The following is a 24,761-nucleotide window of genomic DNA, read 5'->3' as shown; positions in this document are numbered from 1 at the left end:
GTCCTCTGCATATATTTTTCCTCCATATGTATGTTTTCCAGATCATGTGATAATCTATTCTCAAAACAGTATTTCCTTAGGTAGTTTTCCAAAATATAAACAACTGTGGCAACTGAATTATTGAAAATGTCATAAACTCTCACATATTTAAAGTAATGGACTGTGCCACAGAGATGACTCGGCAGTTAAGTATACTGCCCCCTAGAAGACTCAAGTTTGATTACCATCACCCACACTGGGTGGCCCACAACTGCCCATAACTCTAGCTCCAGAGTATCTGATGCCTCTCACATCCATGGGCATCTGTACCCATGTATGCACACAGAAACACACACACATACATACACACTCACAAAGGCATGCACGCATGAACATATTCACACGGTTAAAATTTAAAAAGAAGTCCTTGTTTAAAAAAAATTAAAGCAATGTGCTAACCCAGATCAAGTGAGAGTCACCTCACAGGTATTCTTGGATAACCCACTCAGAAATATAAATTTCATGTGATATCTGAGGGGCATGCAGTTTAATTTTCTTTATATAACCTGCCATCCACACACAGTAAACAGATTCAACAGAAAAGGGATGATTCCATATTTCAATTTAAGCCACAGAATGTTCCCGTCATGCCGCGATTCACAGCTCTCATGTCAGCATATTGCTTACATTAGGGGATCATACCCATCACTGAATAATCAAATATTTACTGTTCTCCCACACATTGACCTCAAAAACTTAATTAGACGCTTTTCAGTACTAATTAACACAAAGGGACTGACTGTGGCATAGCTATGGGACATGAGAATCTGGATACAGTAGAATATTGAGCTGTCCTTGAATCTCATTCTTGAGTGGAAGATAACAGAGTCCAAAATGTAGAAAATCACAAAAAAGCTCACGAGCATCAGGATGGCCCGGGTGGCCCTTTGCTCTGGAGATGCTTTTGGAGAAAGGCTGGTGCTGTGAAGATGTTGGGACTGCTTCTTGTGCCTGCACAGGAGAACCACCATGTACCCGCTGGAGAGTGCCATGAGACTGATCAGGAAGGCTTCCCTGAAGGCCAGCAGTGTAGAAAATGTGCTTCGTGTAAAGTAGCTCACGGGAAGAAGTGAACAAGACCGAGTGACATACATAAAATGACCTGAGGTCAAATTGGGGGTGGCAGTAATTGATATTAAGAGATGACTGCTAAAAAACATATAGATGATACATAGAACAATAAGGACACATGAGATGTGATAGGGAGATTTATGTTTGAACTTCACTAAACAAGAGCTTCTGGGGCTGAGGGTGATGGCCCAAACGACATTCAGCAGGCAAGTAGCACAAAGGGAGAGTCCCCTCAAAAACCTGTGCAAATAAATAAGGAATTGGCATGTGGTGGAATCCCACCTCCCCCGAGATACAAACATGTCGGCAGCTATGAGGCTCATAGTTATAAGCATCATTAATTGGGTTAGGGACAAGAAATCAATGGAGAGAACAATGGGCTTAGGTCTGTGCCCACCAAAGAACACGCAGAGGTGGAAGAGAAAAAGGATGCTGTTAGCTGAGATCCCAACACTCACTTCAGAGAACAAGGTGATTTTTATGATTGTGTTATTGTGGAGTGTGTTAGCTTTATTCATTGTATGTGGATAGAAAGCAAATAGCAAAAATCTTAGGAAAAAAGAGAAAACTTCATTACAAATACCACAAATACTGCCTTGTTCATGAATGCCAAACAACATTGAGCTGGCAACAAGAATTCATTCATCCCAATTCTATGTCATCTAATTAGAACTCCCAGCTCATAGCCCCTCAAAGCATCTCCACTGTCCCCAAAGTCCTAATGCTTCCCGATCAAGGCTGGATTTGTGTACCATTGTTGGGTTACCTCAGAATATAAGCTTTCTTATACGTTAACCATTTCTGAGAGTTATAAGAAACATTTCCTCTCCCAATCCATGTGTTTGGTTTGTTCTGCAGCAAGAGCTACATATTACTTGTTTTTTATCGCATCATCTTGATTACCAGACACACAATAGCTCTACCTGTTTGCTGAATTTGAGTGGAGAAGATTGCACACAGCCTGAGAGATGACCTTCCCAAGGAAAGTGTGCCCATGGGCTCCACACCACAGGGTCATTGTACTTCAGTGTCCTCCTTGTTTGTTCCTTCACTGCCAGTCCAAATCTTCTTAATAAACCTCAAGAGCAAATGCTTACCAGTTTGAACTCTGAATCAAACTCCATCCCCTACCTGCCGTTTCCTCGGAGTGTGGTTCTGAGCGCTCTGAGACTGAGCTCTAGTCACTTACTCTGGAACAAGTGAACATTCATGTGCCTGTTTCAAGAAGACCCTAGGTGTGAAAGAAGATGTATACACACCAAACATGGAAGTGTTTCCGGTACAGACTGATCTCTATAGACATGTTAGCTGCTGGATTTCTCATACAGTGCCTTGTAGATGTGGCCTGGGAGAGTTAATGCAGCTCTGTTAATAACTGATCAGCTCTTTCCCAGCCTGAAACAGAAAGGACAAAAATAACTAAAACAGTAGAATGATGGAGCAGAGTTCCCTTTCCAGAGAGTTTGAAATGTAGGTCTTTCTCTGAATTCTAAGTGACTCTGCACCCAACCTATAACTGTAATCTCCTGCCATGATGAGTAGCCTCCAAGAAAAGACCCCAAGATCCAATCAGTGTGAACATACTCTTACTTTTTCTCTTCTGGGATATATAATCAGTGTGGTAAATAAAGCTACAATTATAATAGATTCAAGGCCATTTCATTCTAAGGTCATAGTTAAATGAGAAGTCTTGAAGGATTGGCTCCATGGGAGTCTTAAGTTTCCATCTCTTTCAGGGAGCAGGGGACTTCTCCCGACTTTAGAGAAGCCATCCAAAAGTAAGTGAAAGAACTCAGTGAGTACTTCATGTAGAATTCATCATTTCCTTTAAGGAACTATCATGGATATGAGGTATATAATATTGTTAAAAAAAACAACCCAGATTCATAGTAAAGTATTATCAACTGAAAATCAAGGGTATAGAATAAATCATTTTATAGTTATTCAGACCATGTGGTACTGTAATATATTAACAAGAAGCAAAGATGTTTAAAATGTTCTAAATATTTGTTCTTAAATCCACAGATAAGTGTACTCCTCACCTCTCATCAAGAAAACTTCTCTTTGCAACAGACGGAGACCATTGCAGAAAACCTTGACTGGTCAACACGTAGAGTTGTAGGTCCCAGTCTCAGCGGATCCATCCACCAAAGAACTCCTGTAACCAAGGCTCAGAGAACATTGCAGAGGAGGGGTGGAAACATTGAGGAGCCAGGATCAGGGAGTGGAGGGGGTGGGAAGACTGAAGAGCCAGGGGACCGAGGAGTGCTGTGATATTGTGCCTCCTGGTAGTGTTAAGAAGATACACCAATAAAATCTTACCAATGTGACTACCAAACCATGAGCTAAACAAGGACAACAACCTACACAGAACCATAACAAACTAAGGAATGCTGAGAGCAGGAAAAATAGTCTTCTCCAGGGAAGAGCACACCGATTGGTTGCCCAAAACCAGATGAATAGCCTTCAACATACATACAAGTAACATTATACAGACCGACCAGGTTGCATTTGTGCATTTAAGAATATATATGTATGTAATTAATGAAAAAAAGAAGCCATGAGAATGAAAGACAGCAAGGAGAGCTATTTGAAAGGGTTTGGAGGGAGGAAAGGGAAGAGGAAATCATATAATTATAATCTCAAAAAATCAAAGAAATATTTTTAAAAAGCAAAAAGGGAAATATTAAAATTCATAAACACTGGATATGATTTAAGAATTCAGAGCAGAGAAGGATAGTTGGTGAAAACATCTAATAATTTGGATTTCCTAAAATAAAAATTCTATGTATCAGTATAAAAGGCTAGTCTTTCAAAAGACCAATGGCCGTCAGTCCCAGAGAGTAAGGGTCTTAATTAAGCTCTACTAATTACTCCTGTGAATTGTGAAATTCCTTATAATACAAGGGCTTGTCCCTGACCTCAGTCTCAGCAAAGAGAGGTCAGGGGTTGGGGAGAAGGAAAAACAAGGGAAAAAAGAAGAGGATGGGGAGGAAGTCCAGTTCCAGCAATAAGGTGAAATGACAGCTTATACCACACAGCCAGCAGGTTTGAGTTTGTGTGGTGATGACCCCAGGGTAACAAACAATAATCAACGCTCCATTTGCCTTCAAGATACAGGGATAATGATGCTCACTGGCACTCACCCTGAATGTCAGCTTATGACCCGTGCACACTCATAATGGAAGGCATGTTTCATGTACAAATGTCATGGAAGGTTAAGTACACACTGGTCAAGTTTTAAAAGCTTAAAAAAAAACATGAAATATATGTATTCACTAGCAGTTACTAACAAGTTAATCCTTAAATGTGTTTTTTTCCAATCATTTTTGTGAAATGCAGGTCTTTTTATATTCAGCTGAATTCACACACAGAGAGACATATACGCACAGACACACACAGAGACAGACAGACAGACAGACAGACACACACACACACACACACACACACACACACACACACACACACACAGAGGAAATGATCCTTACAAAGACACCACACTGTCAAACTCCCCAGTTAGGGTGTTATCATTCTCTATAGAGTGGGGTACAGGCTGTGCTATTTTTAGGGTCACTTCAGTAACTACAGCCCTGCAAAATGTAAATTACTCAGGGAAGCCAGGCATTTTGGGGGCCCAGGATTCTCCAGCCATATTCATAGCATCATGGCTTCAGGAGATCATAGCTTTGAAGTCACTTGAGAACCTTATGAGTAAGGAGGTGAAATTTCACAGTCACTTTTAAGATTCATGCTACAGGAAACCCCTCTGCAGATGGCACTGCATGCTGGGAGCTCAGGGTCCTGTGTGTGCACTGCATCCAGGGAGGAGAAAGGGTAGGGGGATGATGTCTGTTTCCTCCTGTGCACCACAGAGTCACCTGCCCATCTCCTGGTGTTGAGAGGCCGTGTAAAGATCATGGTTTCCATCAGGGTGGACAGATACCTGTCTGCACATATGTTTATGAAATTGTGTGCTTGTATTTGTCATTTTCACACAGCTCACTTTTACCATGTTGTCATAGCTCTCATCCCCTGTTGTGCATTCATGTACAATGAGCACAGGGGTTTGGAAGGTGGACTGGCTCTGCTTCACGACAGTAGGTTGTGTTTAGAATTGAGTTACAATGGGCAGTATTCTCTTATGTTTTGGGTTGTGAACCTAGCCTTTAATGGCTGAGCCATCTCTCCAGCCCTACAGTATTCTCTGTCAATTCTACTTGGCAAACTCAAAGACAGTGGGGAGAGGCCATCGGTGCCTCCTGGAAGGAAAACCATCACGTAGATGTCAGTCCTGTGTCCAGAGAGGCCATGAAGTAAAGAAACTGTAGGGATGTGATGGGGGAAAGCATGAAGAATACTTGGGCTAAGGAATGGCTGAAATCTTTTTTGTTGTCATTAGCCTTTCAACTAAACTGTTGCAGTATTTCAAAACACGTCTTCAGAAACAGCAAGAGAAAACAATACACCTTTACTGTGAAGGAACAGGAAGTCCTAGAGGAGCCTCATCACAGAAACCTGACAGGAGATTTTTCATGGGCATCTGCTGTTACTACAGAGACTCCCAACTGTTCTGCAGGAGTTTTGCTTTCCTAGTGGACCAGTGATGGGACATGGGTTACAGGTTTTCTGGCCAGGCAGTTTTGATGGTCGCTTTGTAACAAAAATGGACACAGATTTCCCTTTATCTTTTCCTGACTCCATGAGAAGATACAGTTTGGGGAATTCTGGGAGCTAAGAACACAGATCAGGCTTAGAGAAAGAACCAAAATCCAGTTATTCTCAAAGCAGTGCTTTTCAAATATTTCTCCCAAGCCCCAGGAGCCATGGATTCCTGATCTTAGGACCTGGAGAGTGGGAACCACCACGAGGTTCACATGAATGTGATATGTCATCCTCAGCTGAGATATCCCAGTGGGCAGAGCCCAGGCTAAGCACAGCCTCTGCGTTCTAGTACCTAAAGATGAATGGGGAGTAACTGCACCCCAGTGTGAGGCTCCCCTCTGGGGGGCTTTAAACCTACAACCTCATTTCCTTGTAAAGATTCAAATCTCTTCATTATTCAAACCACAGAAGTAATGTCCATCAATAATAGTTCTAGACAGATACAGAGGGTGAGGGCATTACATTAAGATTTGTGTTCAAGCTTTGCTTAATAACATGAGAACATGTATAGGGAAGGATAAATCAAGAGAATACACTGTGTAACTTGAGTGCTAATGCAAAAAATCATTTACTTTAGAAAAAATAAATGCAAACAAAAAATCAATTGATATCCCCTATGGAAAACTGATGGATTTTAGGAGCTTAAGGAAATGAATATCCTAAGAAAAAACATACTCCTTGCCCATGCAGAGCACAGTCCCTGTTCCAAGGGACTGTCAGAGCTCAGCGTCTCCTCTGCAGATGCTGAAAACCTCCCTGAGCCCCACTGCTCCTCCTCCCACAGCCTACCTGGGACCCGACCGCCTTCTGATTCTGCACTTGGGTGCAGAGCACTTACCCAGATGGACATGGCAGAGGAGGACTCTGTCTGAGGAGATCTGTGCAGGCTTAGGTTAGGGGAGTCTAATACATCTCTGCAGTTTGTAATTTTAGTGTCTGTCAAAGGTGACAAGTTTTCCCTGGGGAGCACAGAACTGTGACATCCCAGTGCATCATCTTCCCTGCCTGTTGATCTTACTCCCTGTGTCCTTAACAGCCTCTTGGGGAGAGCTGAGCACAAACTTTGTCTAAATTCCCTTGCTACAGCTGCTGGATGGATCAGAAAGTGTGCACCCGATAGACAATTCTAACTAGGCTCATTTTGAACTCAAATGTAATCAGTCCCGACCCACTTCATACTTTTTGATGAGTCTGCTCTGGGATAGAGACTCCTGGTTCTCCCATGACTTCCCATGGCTCTGAGGATCTCTCCCTACAGTGTTAACAGGCAGCCTCTGCCTGGCTCAGTCCTCACATGGAACACCTGCTTTCCATGTAGTGTTCCCTGTGCCTCAGTTTCCACACTCTCGGCTTCAGGATTCGAGCTGTGAGTGGCATCTACAAGTAAATTTAAAAAAATAATAACATGAAAAGGTAGAGGGAGAGAGGCAAAGCCAGAGGATGTTGGTGAGGCAGTCACAGGCAGAAGGCTGCTAAGGACCATTTATACTAACATCCCCCTACCACTTCCAGTTCACTCTCTGCTTTGTGTGATTTCCCAGCTTCCTATTCCAGTCACCATGCCTGCTGCTTGCTCTCATCCTTTCCCATCATAATGACGCCATTAGCCCAAATGAACTGGAGCATTACCTAGAGGTCAAGAAAGATGTGACTAATAAATAGTTCTGTAGGAAGCCAGTGATTGTGAATGATTGACACTGCTTGGCTGTGCCAAGGTCCAATGCCTCAGACCCACGGTAGGAGCAAAACCCTCCCTGGATGAGGCTAAGTGGGATGGTAAGCCTTCCTCTGATCCAAGTAGAAATGTTGTGTGTGCAGAAAATGTCCAGCATAGTCTTCTACCCCAAGATGTTTACAGCCTGAAGACTGTTCCCCTACAGATGTCTCGTGCTGTGATTAGCTACATCTGCCTCCTTGTTCTGCTGTATGCAATAATCTGCATCATTGTTTATGTCTGCAATAACACCACTTCTTTGTTCAACTGAATATCATAAACACACTGAGCTTCTGGGGTGCTGTGGCTTCTCCATCAGAGAGCCCAGTCCACCCAGACCCAGCCTTTCTGTACGTGTGTGTACCTGTCCTTTCTTCATTTCCTCACACCTGTAGTCTTCTAGAACCCAAGCTGTGCAATGACGTGTTTCAGGATGAGGTTCAAAATTACCAGAAGATGAGGCTTCACTAGACACAGCTACAGACACATCTGGCCTGTATGGAGACGTGTGTTTCTGAACTGCTAGTCACTGTCATCGTGATAGATCCCTAACTACCTAGAAGGAAGTAATCCACTAAGGAACAAAGACATACTATGACTCCCTTCCTTAAGAGAAAATACAAGTGGGCATGTCAGCACCATGAACAGAAAAGAGCCCTCAGGCCAACATTCTGTTCCAGAGACTTTGGGAAAGTATAAAGCCTACCTCAATATGTAGAACCTGGCAATGGGCTCCTTGGCTCTCGTCTCTGGATAGTAGATTTCCTCCACGATGGACTCTGGCCTTTGCTCACTGTTGCCATGAGAATGCCTCATGGCATTCTGTAATAAACTCCTGCTGTCTTCTACACCATGCTCTGTGTGAGGTCATTCAACTGAAGTCACAAGGTTCAGGGAGCCCAAGGAAAGCCATAGTGAGATCCTGGGGACACGTGCTCCACAATATGTAGGGCAACGAGACAAAAGATAAAGGGCCAAGCATGAGTGCTTAAACACCATGAGGCACCAGTGGGAGCTCACTGATGGGACTTTTATGCACACCTGGGATAATGCATATTTTTTCAGGGAGTTGCAGGACTTTCTCTAAGACAAACATTTGACTAGACTGCAATTTACATCCCAATAGATTTTAGAGAACAGCTATCACACTCTGTGTCTTCACTGATCACTAAGGGACAAAATGAGGACTCAAAATGGAAGAAACTCTTAAAACTCCGCAGAGACGAAAAAGAGTAACACAACCTTGAAGTACCAATGGTGAGCTGGATTGATGGCTCAGAGCTTAAGGTGATGGCTGCCCTTGCAGACTGCCCAGATTCAATTCCCAGCACCCATGTGGCAGCAAAGAACAGTCTGTAACTCTAGTTCCAGGTGATCCTATGCCCTCTTCTGGTCCCCGCTGGTACCAGGGGTGTATGTGGTACATAGCCACACATGCAGGCAAAATACTCATACATGTATCTTTTTTTTTTTAAGAGAAACCAATGGTTCCAATTTTAAAAATGCTATTTGTTACTAGGTGAGCACAGTCATAGCTTTAGTTTTTCTGCATAAATTAGGCCACACAAAGGAAAGGGAAATGGATTTATTGACAGGCTGACCAGAACTGGGGAGAGTTGCTCGCAGCTTCTCTCTCCCTATCTTGTGGCAGTGTTACAATTTCTGCAACTAAGACAGTAGACAGAGAGAAATGGCATCTAGCACCTATGACCTGTGACCCGACTGTCTTCCCCCTTTGAAAAGAACCTTCTCTTCTTTCCTGTCTGTGCTGAAATCTTCTCTCGCCTCTCCAAAGGCATGGGGCTCATGCTTGTTTGGGAACAATATCCCATTCTGTAGCCTAGACTGGCCTCACCTCCAGAAATACTCCTGTCTTAGCATCACCAAGTGTGAGGATCACAGGCATGCAACACCACACCATGATAAGAGCATTTAATGTCTTTTTATTCCACAGTCATTATTTCCTCACCTATATTTTCCAGTGTTTCTTTTGATCATTCCCTTCCACAATGGATATTTTGTCAAGATATTCTAATACTTGACCCAGAAAGAAGGGAACAAAACAAAACACAAATGTGTACACCACCATTGCACACAGAGCTCCACCTGGCTTTCAGTTTTGACATGGAACACTGAGAGGTTCTTCTAGCATGCATTTTTGTATTTATCCCAAGGAGGTTTTATGGAAATACTTCTTACAATGGTAAAGGTGAGTGTTAATTCTTCAGACATCTTTTCTGACTGCATTATCGTCTGTGAGAAGCAAACGAAGACCCACCAGCATCATTCAAGTCACCCCCTGTAGTGGTCTGCTTTTCTGTGGCTGTGATAAAGCACCATGCTCAAAAGCAACTTGGAGAGGAGATAGTTTGTGTCAACTTACAGGCTATAGCCCATTAGTGAGGGAAGCCATGGCAGGAGCTAAGCAGGAAGCGAAGCAGAAACCACAGAGGAAGGCTTTCTACAGCTTTCTACTGCTGACTTCTCAGCTCTTTCTTACCGAGACTACTCCCTTGATCACTCTGTCTAGACTGTATCAAGTTGATAATTGATAGTAACCAGCAGCCTTTGTGTCTCTTCAGAGCATCCTGCAAGGTCCCCTCCCAGTGTACCGAGGCGTGCTGCACTGTTCTGCTGGTTAGTTTTCATCAACACGACACAAGCTAGTCATATGGGAAGAGAGAACCTCAAGCTTCCATCACATTGGCTTGTGGGCAAGTCTGTGGGACATTTTCTTGATTAATTAGTGATGTGGCTGGTGCCACACTTGAGCAGGTGGTACTAAGACAGTGGTTCTCAACCTTCCTGTGTTGTGCTGTTCCCCCAACCATAAAATTATTTTCATTGCTATTTCATAACAGTAATTTTTCTATTCTATTTCTATTCTATTCTAAATTCTAAATGTAAATATTTGATATGCAGGATAGCTGATATGGGAGCCCTGTGAAAGGGTCGAGACCCACAGTAAGCCATCAGAAGCAAGCAGTAAGCAGTGTTCCTCCATAGTTTCTGCTTAGATCACTGCCTTGGGTTCTGGCCTAGCTTCCCTCAAATGATGGGCTGTGATGCGGGGGGGGGGGGGGGGAAGAACTTTCCCCAAGATATTTCTGGTCATGGTGTTTATCACAACAGGGACACCTGTGAACTGCTGCAGCTGACCAGGCACGGGGATGTGAAAGGGATCTGTCACTCTTACTGTCCTCTGGGTCCATTCCTGTTCCTGAGATATTGGCAAGATCTGCTGAGTCCCATAGACCCACAAGGCACCAAAGCCACAGCCAGGGAAGGCCTGAAGGGGACATGGGTACCTCACCTGGGGATTCCTCCCCTCTCTCTCCTGACAACCACTTTTCAACTCTGGAATTTAAGCTGAACCCACTGTCCTGGCCTGAAGTGAGAAGCCATGGTTTTTACTAAGCCATGTTCTGTGTGGACAGTTTTCCTCCAATAAAAAAAGAACTTGGTGTTCACAGAAAAGGTGTTAATGGTTAAAAACCTCTCAGGTTGTAAGTTGACAGCTTTTATGTTCCTGTTGTGGGGTACTCCATCACTCACCCGTCAGGTACCAGGGTGAATTCCAGAGAGCACCTGGGGTGTGTTACGTGCACTTCCAAACGGTCTGCCACCTTTGGCTGGTCACCCTCATGATTTGATTGGCACCCGCTGTAGGAGGTGCTAAGATGGGGGCCTTCCCTAGCTTGTTACTGGGCGTGTACAGTTCGTGCCATAGATAGCCTTGTTGACGTGGGAAAGAAGATGAAGTGCAGAACCGAGGCTGCAGATGCCGAGGAAGTTTGTGAGCCCTTTTTACAACGGCTCCATTATCAGGTTCGCACAGGGCTGGCCTCAGCATATTCTAAGAGGAGGATTCCTACAGTCTAGATTCTAGCGCATTCCAGGACGGAGCAGGAAGCATTTCCCACAGGTGAGAAAATCCCAAGTGTCAGGACCTGGAAGCAGCAGGGGAATCCTTTACTAAGTCTGTCCCCCATGGCACTTCGCACCCCACAGGTCAGCTGGGTACTCCCTTGGGCCTCGATTGTCTGCAGCGTCCTGCTCCACCCACTACTCTCTTCCCATCTCAAATCTATCTCCTTAATTTCTCCTCTTCCTGTGCCTTCTAACATGGCTATGTCCCAGGCATAAGGAGCAACTAAGAGTTGGATTCAAAAAGGAGTCCTAGCACAGGGCTGTCAACCCTGCAAGTGTTCTAGATAACAGTGTTTCCCAATCCAACAGTGTGTGTAGGCTTATGAGAGAAAGGGAACGTGCAAGACACTTTTTATTCCTTTATTCATCCCCCCCCAAAATATGTTTTTTAACACACACGTCACTTCCGACGCAAGAAAAACAGTCTGTACAAGGTTCCAAGGAAAGCTTGGCGGGTGCTGACCCCGCACTCTCCCACGCCGTCGCTTCCCCAGGCCTCTGCGGGACTTGAAGGAGCCGGACGGGCGGGCGGGCGAACCGAGGCCGCGGCGCCAGAACTCCGCAGGAGATGGAGTACAAACCGCCTCCAGGGCGCAAGCCGGGAAACCTCCCGCCTCTCGGCCGGGAGCCTCAATGCGACGTCACCCGACGGAGCAGAACAGGATCCTCTGTCCACGTCACGCTGCGACACCGGCTTCTCGGGCGCGACGCAGAGACGTCATTGCTTTTCCGTCTCTCCCTCAGGTTTCCTGCGCCATGGAGCAGCGAGGGCCCTGTACGTCACCAAGCCGCGCGAGCCGAGCCGCAGGGCATTGTGGGAGGTGCGCGAGCCTATCAGGGCAATTCCTTAGCAGCCTGGAGTAGGTGAAGGAAGCATGTATGTCAAGAAACTTTGTCCCAGACCTGCCTAGAACTCAGGTTTTGAATTCTGATCCAAGACTAGTGGATTTGGGAGTCTTATGAAATTAACAACATTAGCCAACATACCCATGCCCAGTATGTGGCTGCTGGGCTATAGCAACAGTGGCAAGCTCTTGTCATGTTCCTTTCCGTAGCCATGTCATCCTGAACAGCGTTTGTGGAATCTAGATAGAGTGCTCAGAAGAACCACAGAAGCCCAGGGATCTTGGTCTTGGGCACTGGTACCTGTAAAAGAGACTCTCTCTGCATGGGAACCTTCTGAGGAGTTACAGCAGCCTGGATAGGGCTCGGGAGAGAGCTGGGCAGGTGTGGTGCCAATATCCCCACTTCAGAGAGCTAAGGAGGGAATTAGTGAGACAGGCTGCTGGTCCTCTGGGCTTAGACTTTTTCCAGTACCTGAGCACAAAGGACGGAAAAAAAGGCAATACGGAAATCCAATGCCTGGTAACCTTTCACTTGGGGGGCGGGGTTATTGATGCTAAAACTGAGATTGATTGATTGATTGATTGATTGATTGATTGATTGATTGATTGATTTGCCCTGTAAGAATAATCCCTGAAGTGGGCAGTGTGAGCTGCCATGGTGTACACCAAGCCACCATGCACCAGAATCCTCTGGTTCTATTCCACATTCTTACTCAACACAGCTCTGCAAGGGCAGGGAGGGAAAGGAAGTTAAACCAAATGTTGACTTCCACAGAATTCTCAAGGACAAGAACCATTATGGCTACTTCAGCCTGTAGAGAATGATGGGAAATGTAGTTTACCTGCAGTCAAAAGCCACAGCATAGCTCTGTCTTCACAATAGCTGGTATTTGCTTCCTTACATCTTTCTTTGACAACACTCACACTCACTCTCAGAAGTCTGTTTGAGGTGCCCACCAAGCACATCGCTTCCTTCAGGGTGTCCTCTGGTGAGAATACACAAATCCTATCTTCCCTTGGCTTCCTTAGGAAGCACTCACTGTGTACAGAACACAGTCTACTTCCTTAATTCCCCAACACTCTGGGAAGTAAGCGCTTCCCTCCCAGTTTGACAAGCCAGCAACAAAGGTTCTCTGAGGCTGACAGTGTTCTCAGTCTCATCAGTACATAACAGAGCCAGACCTCACATCCATCCTGCCCTATTCTGGACTGCTGGCCATTAACAAGAACTTCAGACTAGTGGCTACATCCTAGTTTCTAGGAGACATCAGTGTCTGAGAGCTACTCCCCAGGATATCATAGTTACTGGACAGCGGTGGAGCCCAGGAATCTGTGTACAGCACATAGGTCTCAAAGGGAGAAATGACAGGATCATCTCAATAGACACAGAAAAGGCCTTTGTGAAGGTCTATAAACTCTTCCTAATAGAAGCCCTAAAGAGACCTGAAGAGATGAACATACCTTTATATAATAATTGCTATAGTTGTCAGACCTATAGTCAATGTTATACTAAATTGGGGAAACCCAAGCATTTCCACTAAGTTCAAGAGTGAGAAAAGGGTGCCTCTTTCTCCACTTTTATTTACTACAACCCTTCAAGTCTTAGCTATAGCAAGATTTGAGAATGAAATAATGGAGATACAAATGGAAAAGTCAAGCTATTTGCAGATGACATGATCCTCTATGTACATAGGAGACCCTAAAAAACCTTTTTGGTGACAAAAATCACTACAAAGTAGCAGGATACACGTGTGTGTGTGTGTGTGTGTGTGTGTGTGTGTGTGTGTGTGTGTGTGTGTGTGTGTGTGTGTGTAGGTTTTCTGTGTAGCAATAATAAACATGTTGAGAAAGAAACAATCCCATTCACAAGAACCTCAAGTAAATGAATAAGTAAACAAATAACTTACCTTGGAGTAAATCTAATCAAGGTAGTGAAAGACTTAACACAATGAAAAGTTTTACATACTGAATAAAGAAAATGCAAGAAAAAGAAAAGGGATTCCTGCATGCTCCTGGACTGGCAGGATTAATATTGTGAAAATAAGCCGGGCGGTGGTGGCGCACGCCTTTAATCCCAGCACTCGGGAGGCAGAGCCAGGCGGATCTCTGTGAGTTCGAGGCCAGCCTGGGCTACCAAGTGAGTTCCAGGACAGGCGCAAAGCTACACAGAGAAACCCTGTCTCGAAAAACCAAAAAAAAAAAAAAAAAATATTGTGAAAATAGCTATACTATCAAATGCAATCCATGGGTTCAATGCAATCTCTATGAAAATTCTAAAGATATATCTCACAGAAATAGGAAAAACATTCGGAATTTATATGGAAACACAAAATACTATGCACAGTGAATAATTACCTTAAAAATGCTTGGGATGTCAGGGGCTGGAGATAAATCTCAGCAGTTAAGAGCACTGGCTACTCTTTTGGGGAACCCAGGTTTGGTTCTTAGCACCCCTTTGGGGGCTCACAAACATCCATGTCTCCAGGTCCAGAGGATCCACTACCTGCTTTTGACCTCATTGGACACCAAATGAGTATGCAGTGCACTTACATACATGCAGGCAAAACACTCATAAAATAAAAAAAGTTTTTAAAAATTCAGAGAAATGAAAATTCGGCAAGGTGGACTCACACAGCAAACTCATGGTGGATCTGGAATGTGTGTCTGTATCTCTTTCCCTCTCCATGAGGAGTCTTCCTCCAGAGAACAGTGGCTTCATAAAGCAGGGGAGACAAAGGTCACCTCCTCTGCCAGGCCAACCCCTCTGCCACACCAGCTCCAGAAGTCTTTCAGGGAACAAGATGACAACTGGATGGCAAAGGCCTGTGCAAGAGACTAGGACAGAAGCCCAGTACACTCAGGACAGAGGATGAGCATGGGATGCAGTTTTCCAGTGCTCTGCATCCTGTGGGCTTCCTGCTCCCCAGCTGAACTCTGCCTGTGGTATGTCGTTAAAATGGAACCACTTGAACTCCCCCTCCCCCCACATGAGTTGAGCATCTGTTTATGTGTGCTGTGCCTTTCCTCTGAGGGCTCCACTCCCACCAGGTGCCTTGTGTGGGATCGTAGACAGTAGATGTTACAGTACTTGCTTATTTTTATCTGTTTAGTTCCTGGGGTAGCCAGTCCTCTCTGGAAATAGCAAATCTTCCATCCTTTGCTCCTGTGTAGACCTCTGACATGTTGAGCAGTTATTATAAAGTGCTGTCTTCTTAACTCTGAGACGCAGAACAGGAGTGGGTAAGCCTGGATGAGGAGACTCTCTTTTTTTTTTTTTTTTTTTTTTTTTTTTTTTTTTTTTTTTTTTTTTTTTTGGTTTTTCGAGACAGGGTTTCTCTGTGTAGCTTTGCGCCTTTCCTGGAACTCGCTTTGGAGACCAGGCTGGCCTCGAACTCACAGAGATCCGCCTGGCTCTGCCTCCCGAGTGCTGGGATTAAAGGCGTGCGCCACCACCGCCCGGCTGAGGAGACTCTCTTTTGACTGCAGGTTCTGGGCTCCATTTTTGTCTGGAGCTTTATATTACCGCATGTAAAGTCGGTAGGGGACCTAAGTATGATTGCATTTTGTTTCTGTTACAACACATGTTAAGACTTCCTCCTTCATCACTGAGGAGGAAGCTGGCCAGTCAAGCTCCCTGGGGAGAAGAATCCAGCTCAGGGTTGGTCTCAGCCACAGCCACTGTTCTGTTCAAGCTGCCTGGGATTACCTCAGTCCCAAACTCCACAAGTCCTGCTTTACTTCTGTACTTTTTTAAAATTCATTTTAATGTTCACTGAGAGCTGAAAACATGAGGCTGGAAACCTGGAAGTCATAGAACCAAGATTTCCTGGAAACGGGGTGCTGTAGTTGTTTTTTGTCGTTGTTTGTTGTTGTTGTTTTTTACTCTTTGGGGGCCTGCCACCCAGCTCCCAAATAAATACACAGAGACTTATTCTTACTTATGAATGCCTGGCCTTAGCTTGGCTTAATTCTTGCCAGATTTTCTTAAATTATCCTGTCTACCCTTTGCCTCTGGGCTTTTACCTTTCTCTAGTCTATATTCCTTTCTTTCCTTCTTACTCCATGGCTGGCTGTGTGGCTGGGTGGCTGACCCCTGGCGTCCTCCTCTCTTTCTCCTTTTCTTACTCCTCCCTCTTATCGCTCTTCTTCTCTTATTTATTCTCTCTGCCTGGCAGCCCCACCTATTTCTCTCTCCTGCCTAGCTACTGGCCGTTCAGCTCTTTATTAGACCATCAGGTGTTTTAGACAGGCAAAGTAACACAGCTTTACAGAGTTAAACAAATGCAACATAAAAGAATGCAACACATCTTTGCATCATCAAACAAATGTTCCACAGCATAAACATATGTTACCCATCTTTTTTTTTTTTTTTTTTTTTATGTTACCCATCTTAAACTAATATTCCACAACAGGGTGCTCTGTGTTTTAAGGAACCATGGACAAGCAGCCTGTCACTCACTGTAGGCATTCTCAGAAACAAGGAAGCTCAAGGAAGACATGGGAATCTCAGTGTTAAGCAGAGGAATTATGGAGCAGAGGGCTAGTTTGGACTCATCTGGTCTGAGGGGCAAATAAGCAAGTTGAGGCTGACTACATGATGTGACCTGATCCAGCCAGCAGGTGTGGCAAGGGAGCTCAGAGAAAAGTTTGTGCTCAACCCTTCCCAGATGGCTATTATCCAAGACAGAGTAGAGTCAGCTCACCAGGTAAAATGCTCCGCTGGGATGCCACATTTCTGTGCTCCTCAGTGGGAACTTGTCACCTTCGACAGACACTAAAATTACAAACAGTAGAGATGCATTAAAGACTCCCTCTACCTAAGCCTGTGCAGATCTCCTCAGACAGAGTCCTCCCCTGCCACGTCCCCCTGGGTAAGTGCTCTGCACCCAAGTGTAGCATCAGAAGGTGGTTGGGTCCAGGCAGGCTGTGGGAGGAGGAGCAGTGAGGCTCAGGGAGGTTTTCAGCATCTGCAGCGGAGACACTGAGCTCTGACAGCCCCTCGGCACAGGAACTGTGGGCTGCACAGCAAAGAGGATGTTTTTCTTAGGATATTCATTTCTTTAAACCCCTAAAATAACCTTATTATTTATAGGATGCCAGTTAATTTTATGTTTGAATTATTTTTCTAAACTAAATTACCAAATTTACTTTATCATCTACATGTCGGATGGTATAATTTCTAGAAGTTTTCAAGAATTGCTCATTTGTATGTAACTTCTTGAGGAAGTGATGGTGTAATTTCATATTTTAAACAAATAATTTTGCTTCTGTTTGTTATGTACATCAAATGGAATGATTGTTGATATACTGACTTTGATAGTGTGAATACTTAAAAGTTCTAAAAGCCTTTGGAAAGAAATGGGTTGTGTGTTCAAATTTCATCTCACCAAGAGCTCCTCACTGAACTTTATCTCCTAGAATTTTCTTAAGAGCCTTTGAATTCTCTGTTTAATTTCACAAATTACACATTGGTGATGTCAGCCCTTAGCCTTGCTCTGTCTGGTGGGGACTGTCCCCTAAGTCACTGTGATGACAAGGTTCCAGGACACTGATTAATACACAGTGAACATGGTCCTAAAGGAGACAATACTTATGTCCATTAATCTGCTCTGTGTTCTATTCATTGAATAAATATTCCTTACAATTTTTCTGATAATAGCAAAATCCAAATATCATTTTGTTTGAGGAAATTTTTTGGACAACTGAACCCCACCCTGTCCTGCTGTTTCTACTTGGTTTTCAGGTTTTTCCCCAAATATATCCTTTCGTGAATCTTTGTGAAGAGATGGAGAGGAACTGATCACTTCCTTTTGTCACTGAGTCAATGAACAAGCTGGCAAGGAGGTCAGAGGGGCTTAGCACCAAAGTCGAGCCTCTTCCAGTCGTCACTGGGTGATAAGATTGTGCCACAGCACTGTCAGGGTCCAGTGTTGATGGCTGGAGACAGTGGTGAACTCCTCTATGGCTTCTTGTTTCTCTATTTAAAAAATATCTTTTCTTTCTACTGACTTTTATGGAGAAAATTTTTAATAGTGATTATTATAAATATTACAACTGCAGGTGAGACCCTAAGCTGAACTTCACAATCCTGTCAATACACAACACTCAGTGGACAATTCTTAGCTGTTTTCAGACCTAGCTGCCAGTCTGTCAGGGGCCGTGGCATAATATAGCAGATGACAATTTATATTCAGGTGTCAACACACCTGACGAATAACTCTCTGGTGGAGGAACCTTGTTCAAGCAAGGATTACGAAGCCACAGACACTTAATACTGTTTGCTTCTGTCTATAATTTTCTCATGTGTTACTACAATTTTTCCCTAAAGAGCTGTGGGATTTTTTTCTACAGCCTGTATTGGTAATGTGTTTTCCTCAAGAATATATATTCCACTTATTGGGCATTTATGCCTGAAGATGACTCCTTATTGTCCAGTTGGTATCTATAATGTTAGCTTACACAGAGTTTGTTGAATAAACATGAATACAAAGAAATTCTACACAAGTCAGGAATTATAAGTCCCTGAGAACTGTTTTATTTCACAGCTCAGGTTGACATAAGGAAATAGTTATATCCACCCAGCTCCAAGACAATGGTATATCATTAGCTGATTTAATGCTTTGAAGTAACTTCAGATTAAGACCAGGTGCCTTGCTGTCACAAGGGCACACAGTTGAGATGCCTGGCTAGGTTGTAAATATAGAGACAGCCCAATTATTGTTATCTGACAAATGATTAAGTCCTTGCACCCATTCCTGACCTCAATTTGTGAAAATATATTCTGCCTAACCAAGGCTACAGAAAATAACTTGACTCTGTAGACCCTAATGAAGATTGCAGGTGTTCTTAGATAATGAAAAGTTATACACAGGGCAAAAAGTACATTTTAAGATTTAAGCATGATGTTGCCATAGTATCCTGAAGAATATGGACTTAAGCTAAAAGACAAATGGTTTCTCATGAATGCTGGATTAAGTCTCAATTGAAAGATTTATGGTTTCCTTGCCTGAAGACTCAGTGCTTCCTCACCAGCTACCCTCTAACTGCAGGGAGTTAGTTCAAAACGTTTACGTAGTCATGGTTTCTTATCATTTACTTAAGAAATGTAACGGGACCCCCAAATGTAACTTTTATATTGCCTGAAGGTTTCTGTTGAGCATATACAGCTGTAAGAAGAAAGAGGAAGGGGAGCCAACATGAGAAAATAGACAGATGAAGGAAGAGCGAACGCGACAATTAAGAAAGTTACCATCGGAACATGTCTGTTCCTTTCCTAAGAGCCTCAGATAAAAAAAAACGTTCCTGAAGCCTTTGCTGCTCTGCAGCACTTTCCTTGCTAACCCTGGAGCAGCCTGGAAGCTGGTCTTTCGGACTGCAATACCAGCCATTAAAGTGAACCCTCCCGGGTGTTTGTTCATGGCAGTCCTGGACAGCAGCTACTTCACTGCATGTCTACACAGAGCATCTACACCTGGCTGGTGCCTGTTTTGCCTTCAACATGGTGCAGCCATGTCTCCCTAGTGTCCCTACTTTTCCAAGCAGACCAGCATAGACAGGGCGGAGGCCATATGTAACTGCAGTCCAAACCCAACCACATAAAGGGAAGTGCTGCATTGCTCCTGAGGTCTGGCCTTCACTGCTGGCTCTCAGTGATGAATGTGCAGATTTTTCTTACTGCTTCTTTTTCCATATTGGGCATGCTTAGTAATCTGCCTGCATAGTGCCCCCCCAAACCCCCGCCACCACACATACACACACAATGCCAGTACACGAAATTCCCAGATGTGGGTTATTCAAATGAGACATTTCAGAAACTCGTGCTCTGTCCCCACAGTCTGCTTCCCTGTGTTCAGAGCCACGAAGGCAGAAGAGTGGGATTGCTCCACGGGTCAAATGCAGTCTTAGCACAGGACGTGGTAGCTATGCAAGGGCCAGTTCAGCAATCCATCAAGCAAATGACACAGACACATAAAATAAAAATGAAAAAAAATTGTCTTTTTTTCTAAGTGATGAATTGGCTCAGAAGTCATCATATGCCTTTCTTTTAATGATCCAGGATATTTGCACAAATGAGCCACGTTTACTTGAGGGACAGGATTGCTGATCCAGTTGTCTGTAAGGGATGACTAGTGGGATGTTTTTCTGGTGCCAAATCGAGAAAGGCAAATTGGAGCCTACAATGGCATCAGAGTGTGTCTGAACTTTACTCTGGAAAAAAGGGCTAGTTTTTTCCATTGTTGTCTCCATAACTTTAACTTGGAGGATTCTAAAATAAATCCACAAATCATGGTCAGTATGGTAAGTTCACAGCACCCATGCACCCCTTTCCCTTAAAGCATGCAAGGACGGTTAGCCACTTCACACTGAAAATGACAGCAGCCAGCACCTTTGATTCACAAGACACTGAAGCTTAGTACTGTATGAGGTTTCTTCTGCTTGGTCTGTAAATCCCGTGTGTTTAAAATATGGAAAATTGCAGAGAGCCTGTTTTCTCAAGAGCGATGTGAGTAGAGGCAATATTAGAATTGCTTTTAAACATTGGTTATATTATACAGACCCGGAATTACTCCTAAGATATTATCAGTGTATAATATATACAATCAAGATGTTATCTATATTTACTTTATTTAATAAAAATTTTATTTAATAAAAATTTATTTAATAAAAAATAAAAATATTTACTATATTTAATAAAAAGTATTTACTTTTTATTAAACAAATATACTAAAATAGATGCATGCCATAGATAGATAGATAGATAGATAGATAGATAGATAGATAGATAGATAGATAAATGTCACAGAGTAAGAGATGGGGCTGTATCCTAGTAATCAACCATGGCCCACTGAAGACTGGACACAGATGAGCGCCTTTGATTGACATCTGTGCTGTGCCTTTCATGGGAGCAAACCCATGTGCACTGGACCAGTGGCTGGAGAAGACAATGTCCTGTTGCTGATGCTATTACTGTGGGAAGATAAACTCATGTTCAGACAGATACTTTCTGTTCTCAGTCAGTGTGGAAGTGACAAAGCTGGTTACACAAAAGGAGCGGGAAAAGAGAACGGCGGTCAGTCAAGACCAGAGAGAGAACGTGGGACAGGACAGATGTTAGACATGAACAGATGGCGCGCTGGTGTAGGGTCATGATGCTCACGCCCTGTAGCACTGCAGCGTAGCTGTAGTCCACAAAAACTGCTTGTATGTTTGAAAGGGATCCAAAGGGCTGAAGGTTCCAAACACAGAGAAACGGCAGTGTTTGAGAAGGTGGGAATTACCCTGACTTAGTCAGACCAGGATAAAGGGATGTCTTGAACTATGCTACAACTGTACCCTGCATCTAAGTATAAATTGATGCTAATTAAAATGGAATGAAAATCCACATATCAAGGTTTTCACCAAGTATCGGCCCTAGTTCTGAAACTTTAGAAGTACACTTGTTCGTGAACTGTAAACACATCCATCTTCTCTGAGGAACTTATGGGTCTGTAAGTACAAGGACATAGCATGAGCTGTGAGACATTAGCCTTACAAACCTTAACTTTCTGATAATTTCCTTTTCCACTGGAAAAATTGCAGCAACATGCTTTTCCTGTTTAAGAAGTCTGAATGAAAACATAAACATGTACCTTGAATTGTTTTTTAATTAACTTATTTTAAGTGTATGGGTGTTTTGCCTGCATGTATGTCAGTGTGCTGTGTGTGTGCAGTGCTCACAGAGGGCAAAACAGGGCATATAAACATGTATTTTAAATTTTGAAAAAACTTACTTTATGCATGGTTTGCCTGCATTTATGTCTGTGTACCACATGCATGCAGTGCCCATAGAAGCCAGAAGAGGACGTCAGATCCCCTGGGATTGGAGTTCCAGACAATGGTGAGGTTCCATGTGTTTATAAGGGATCAAACCCAGTCCTCTGCAAGGACAGCCAGGGTTCTTAGTCACTGAGCCATCACTCCAGCTCCAACACGTATTTTATAGGAAAGATTCCTTCAAACATCTTCATCAAAATTTCTAGTATAAATTAAGATTTACTTACTTTTATTTTTAAATTGTGTGTATGCATTATATGCACATGGGTGCAGGTGCCATGGAGGCCAGAAGAGGATATCAGATCCCTGGAGCTGGAGCTTCAGGTGGTTGTGAGCTGCTTGACTTAGGGGCTGGAACTGAACTCAACTGCCCTGCAAGAGCAGCAAGTGCTCCTAACTTCTGAGCCCTTGCTCCAGCCCCATCTCCAGCCTCCCCTCCCTCAATAGCTGCTATGGGTTTCTGACTTCACTGCCCCTTAATGATGCTGTAACCTGAAAGTGTAAGCCAAAGGAACCCTTTCCTCCCTATGCTGTTTTGGATAGGCTGTTTAATCACAGCAACAGAAACTAAATGAGAACACATTCCATTTGAAATAAAACATATGAAGCTTTAGTAAAAGGATACCTGGCAAGATGACAAAAACCAAAACCATGTATCACAATGCCCCTAAAATTTAACCTCAAAATGAGGCAATAGTACAGAAGCATTTCTATAATATGTGAACATTTAGTGCACAGGAACTCTAGGCACGGAGGGAGCCCATCAATGTGCACGTAATCCAGCCATGACTGAAAATGATGAGGCATTGGGATTCAGGGAGATTTGAGTACTGAGGTGGGTACCGGGCTGGGTCCTTCAGTTTTCCTAATGATAATAGTGTTGGGTACCAATGATACCGTTACTGTTTGTAATGAAGAATTTGTCTTGGTTTTCTCCTCAGATACTTACTCTAGTTCTTTGTCCCATACAATGAGAAGAATCAACAGACTCTATGGAGTTGACATACAAAATACTTTTTTCTCTGAAGTAGGCCTTGGGATTTCATTCAACAGCATCCTCCTCCTCTTCCATATCCTTGAGTTTCTTCTTGAACACAGGCCCCGGATCACTGACCTGCTCATAAGTCTCTTGGCCCTCATCCACCTTGGCATGCTAACGATCATGGGGTTCACAGCTCCTGACATTTTTGCATCTCAGAATACATGGGATAACATCACATGTCAATCCCTTGTCCACTTGCACAGGTATTTAAGGGGCCTTTCTCTTTGTGCTACCTGCCTGCTGAGTGTCCTTCAGGCTGTCACCCTCAGCCCCAGAAGCTCCTGTTTGGCAAAGTTCAAAAATAAATCCCCACAGTACAGCTTGTGTTCTCTTCTTGTGCTGTGGGGGTTCTACATATCCTGTGGTGCTCATTTCTCATTCTCCTCTGTTGCTGACTACAATGTCACCTCACATGGGCTCATATTTGTCACTGAATCCTGCATTATTTTACCCATGAGCTATATCAGCAGGCACTTATTTTTCATATTGAGGATATTTCGGGATGTGTCCTTTATAGGTCTCATGGCACTCTCCAGTGGGTACATGGTAGTTCTCCTGTGCAGGCACAAGAAGCAGTCCCAGCATCTTTACAGCACCAGCCTTTCTCCAAAAGCATCTCCAGAGCAAAGGGCCACCTGCACCATCCTGATGCTCATGAGCTTCTTTGTGGTGATGTACTGTTTGGACTGCATCATATCAGCCTCCAGACTTATGCACAACAGGGACCCAATCTGCCACAGTATTCAGATGATGGTCTCCAATAGCTATGCCACCATCAGCCCTTTGCTGTTCATTTGTACTGAAAACCGAATTACTAACTTTTTGAAATCCTTGGAATTCAAGGGCATAGGAAATGCTTAACTATTGAGGAACTTAAGGAACCAACATGTATTGGTGAAATTATTAAGGCCGCTCCACGTAGTTAAAAGGGAGGTTTATTTAGTGGTGTAACTTACAAATGAAGGGATAGGTAGGTCGCAGGGTCTGGGAAAGACATAGCGCAGTCCAGCAGTGTTCTCTGGAGAACTCTGCTCGGTCTACCTCCAGCGTCCAGGGTCCAGGAACCAAGAGCGACGGCGCATCTGGATCTCGGGTCTTCAGGGTCTTCTCTTGGCCCCACCTTGTAGGCGTGATAGTTACCAAAGCCTCAATGGGGTTGGAACTTTCAGTTCAAAGCTGGAATGGCTACCCACTACAAACATGCTAGCTGCTGAATGGTGATTGCTGGCCTAGTGCCAATGTGCTCCTGGATACATTTATATATGACTCACGATTTGTTAAACCTGCTTCCTTTGAAATATGGATGACCAACACCTCTGAATATTTAAGTAAAACATCATTCTGTGCATTTCTGCTCGATGTCACTAGGGGAAACCTGTGATACTTTAACAGCTTAGGGTGCACTTATCAATAAGCTAAAGTATATAGTGCCTTTTGATAAGTCAATCATCTCAACACTTTGTATTTTACCTAATTAAATATGTAAGCATTGCCACAAATTAGCATATCATCCATCAAAAGTTCATAAGTGTACAAAAATAGTTGATATAGAATCTCATTGCTCTCCCACTCCGTTCCTGTTCCAGATCAACCATCCCTTTCCCTCATGTTCTCATCCCCCATCCCCTACCCTCCATTGCCCATC

The 24,761-nt window shown here is 43.7% G+C and overlaps 2 protein-coding genes across 2 annotated transcripts; one reads left to right on the top strand and one right to left on the bottom strand.

Moving 5' to 3' along the window:
• Positions 1-695: 695 nt before the first annotated feature.
• On the bottom strand, positions 696-1,628 carry LOC128099363 (vomeronasal type-1 receptor 44-like). Its single transcript, XM_052721252.1, has one exon. It carries the CDS (start codon positions 1,626-1,628, stop codon positions 696-698), a length of 933 nt encoding a protein of 310 aa, XP_052577212.1.
• A 21,416-nt stretch (positions 1,629-23,044) lies between these two features.
• LOC128099721 (vomeronasal type-1 receptor 90-like) lies at positions 23,045-23,977 on the top strand. Its single transcript, XM_052721550.1, has one exon. It carries the CDS (start codon positions 23,045-23,047, stop codon positions 23,975-23,977), a length of 933 nt encoding a protein of 310 aa, XP_052577510.1.
• Positions 23,978-24,761: the final 784 nt, after the last annotated feature.

The sequence above is a fragment of the Peromyscus californicus genome, unplaced genomic scaffold (assembly GCF_007827085.1).
Source record: "Peromyscus californicus insignis strain IS unplaced genomic scaffold, ASM782708v3 Scaffold_6__1_contigs__length_162567912, whole genome shotgun sequence".
In the NCBI taxonomy this organism is placed as follows: Eukaryota; Metazoa; Chordata; class Mammalia; order Rodentia; family Cricetidae; genus Peromyscus; species Peromyscus californicus.
The sequence above is the reverse complement of the archived record's forward strand: the minus strand, read 5'-3'. Positions and strand labels throughout refer to the sequence as shown.

What these genes read in the sequence shown, in the direction of transcription:
- LOC128099363 (XM_052721252.1), bottom strand. Translation starts at nt 1,628, where the DNA reads ATGAATAAAGCTAACACACTCCACAATAACACAATCATAAAAATCACC.
- LOC128099721 (XM_052721550.1), top strand. Translation starts at nt 23,045, where the DNA reads ATGAGAAGAATCAACAGACTCTATGGAGTTGACATACAAAATACTTTT.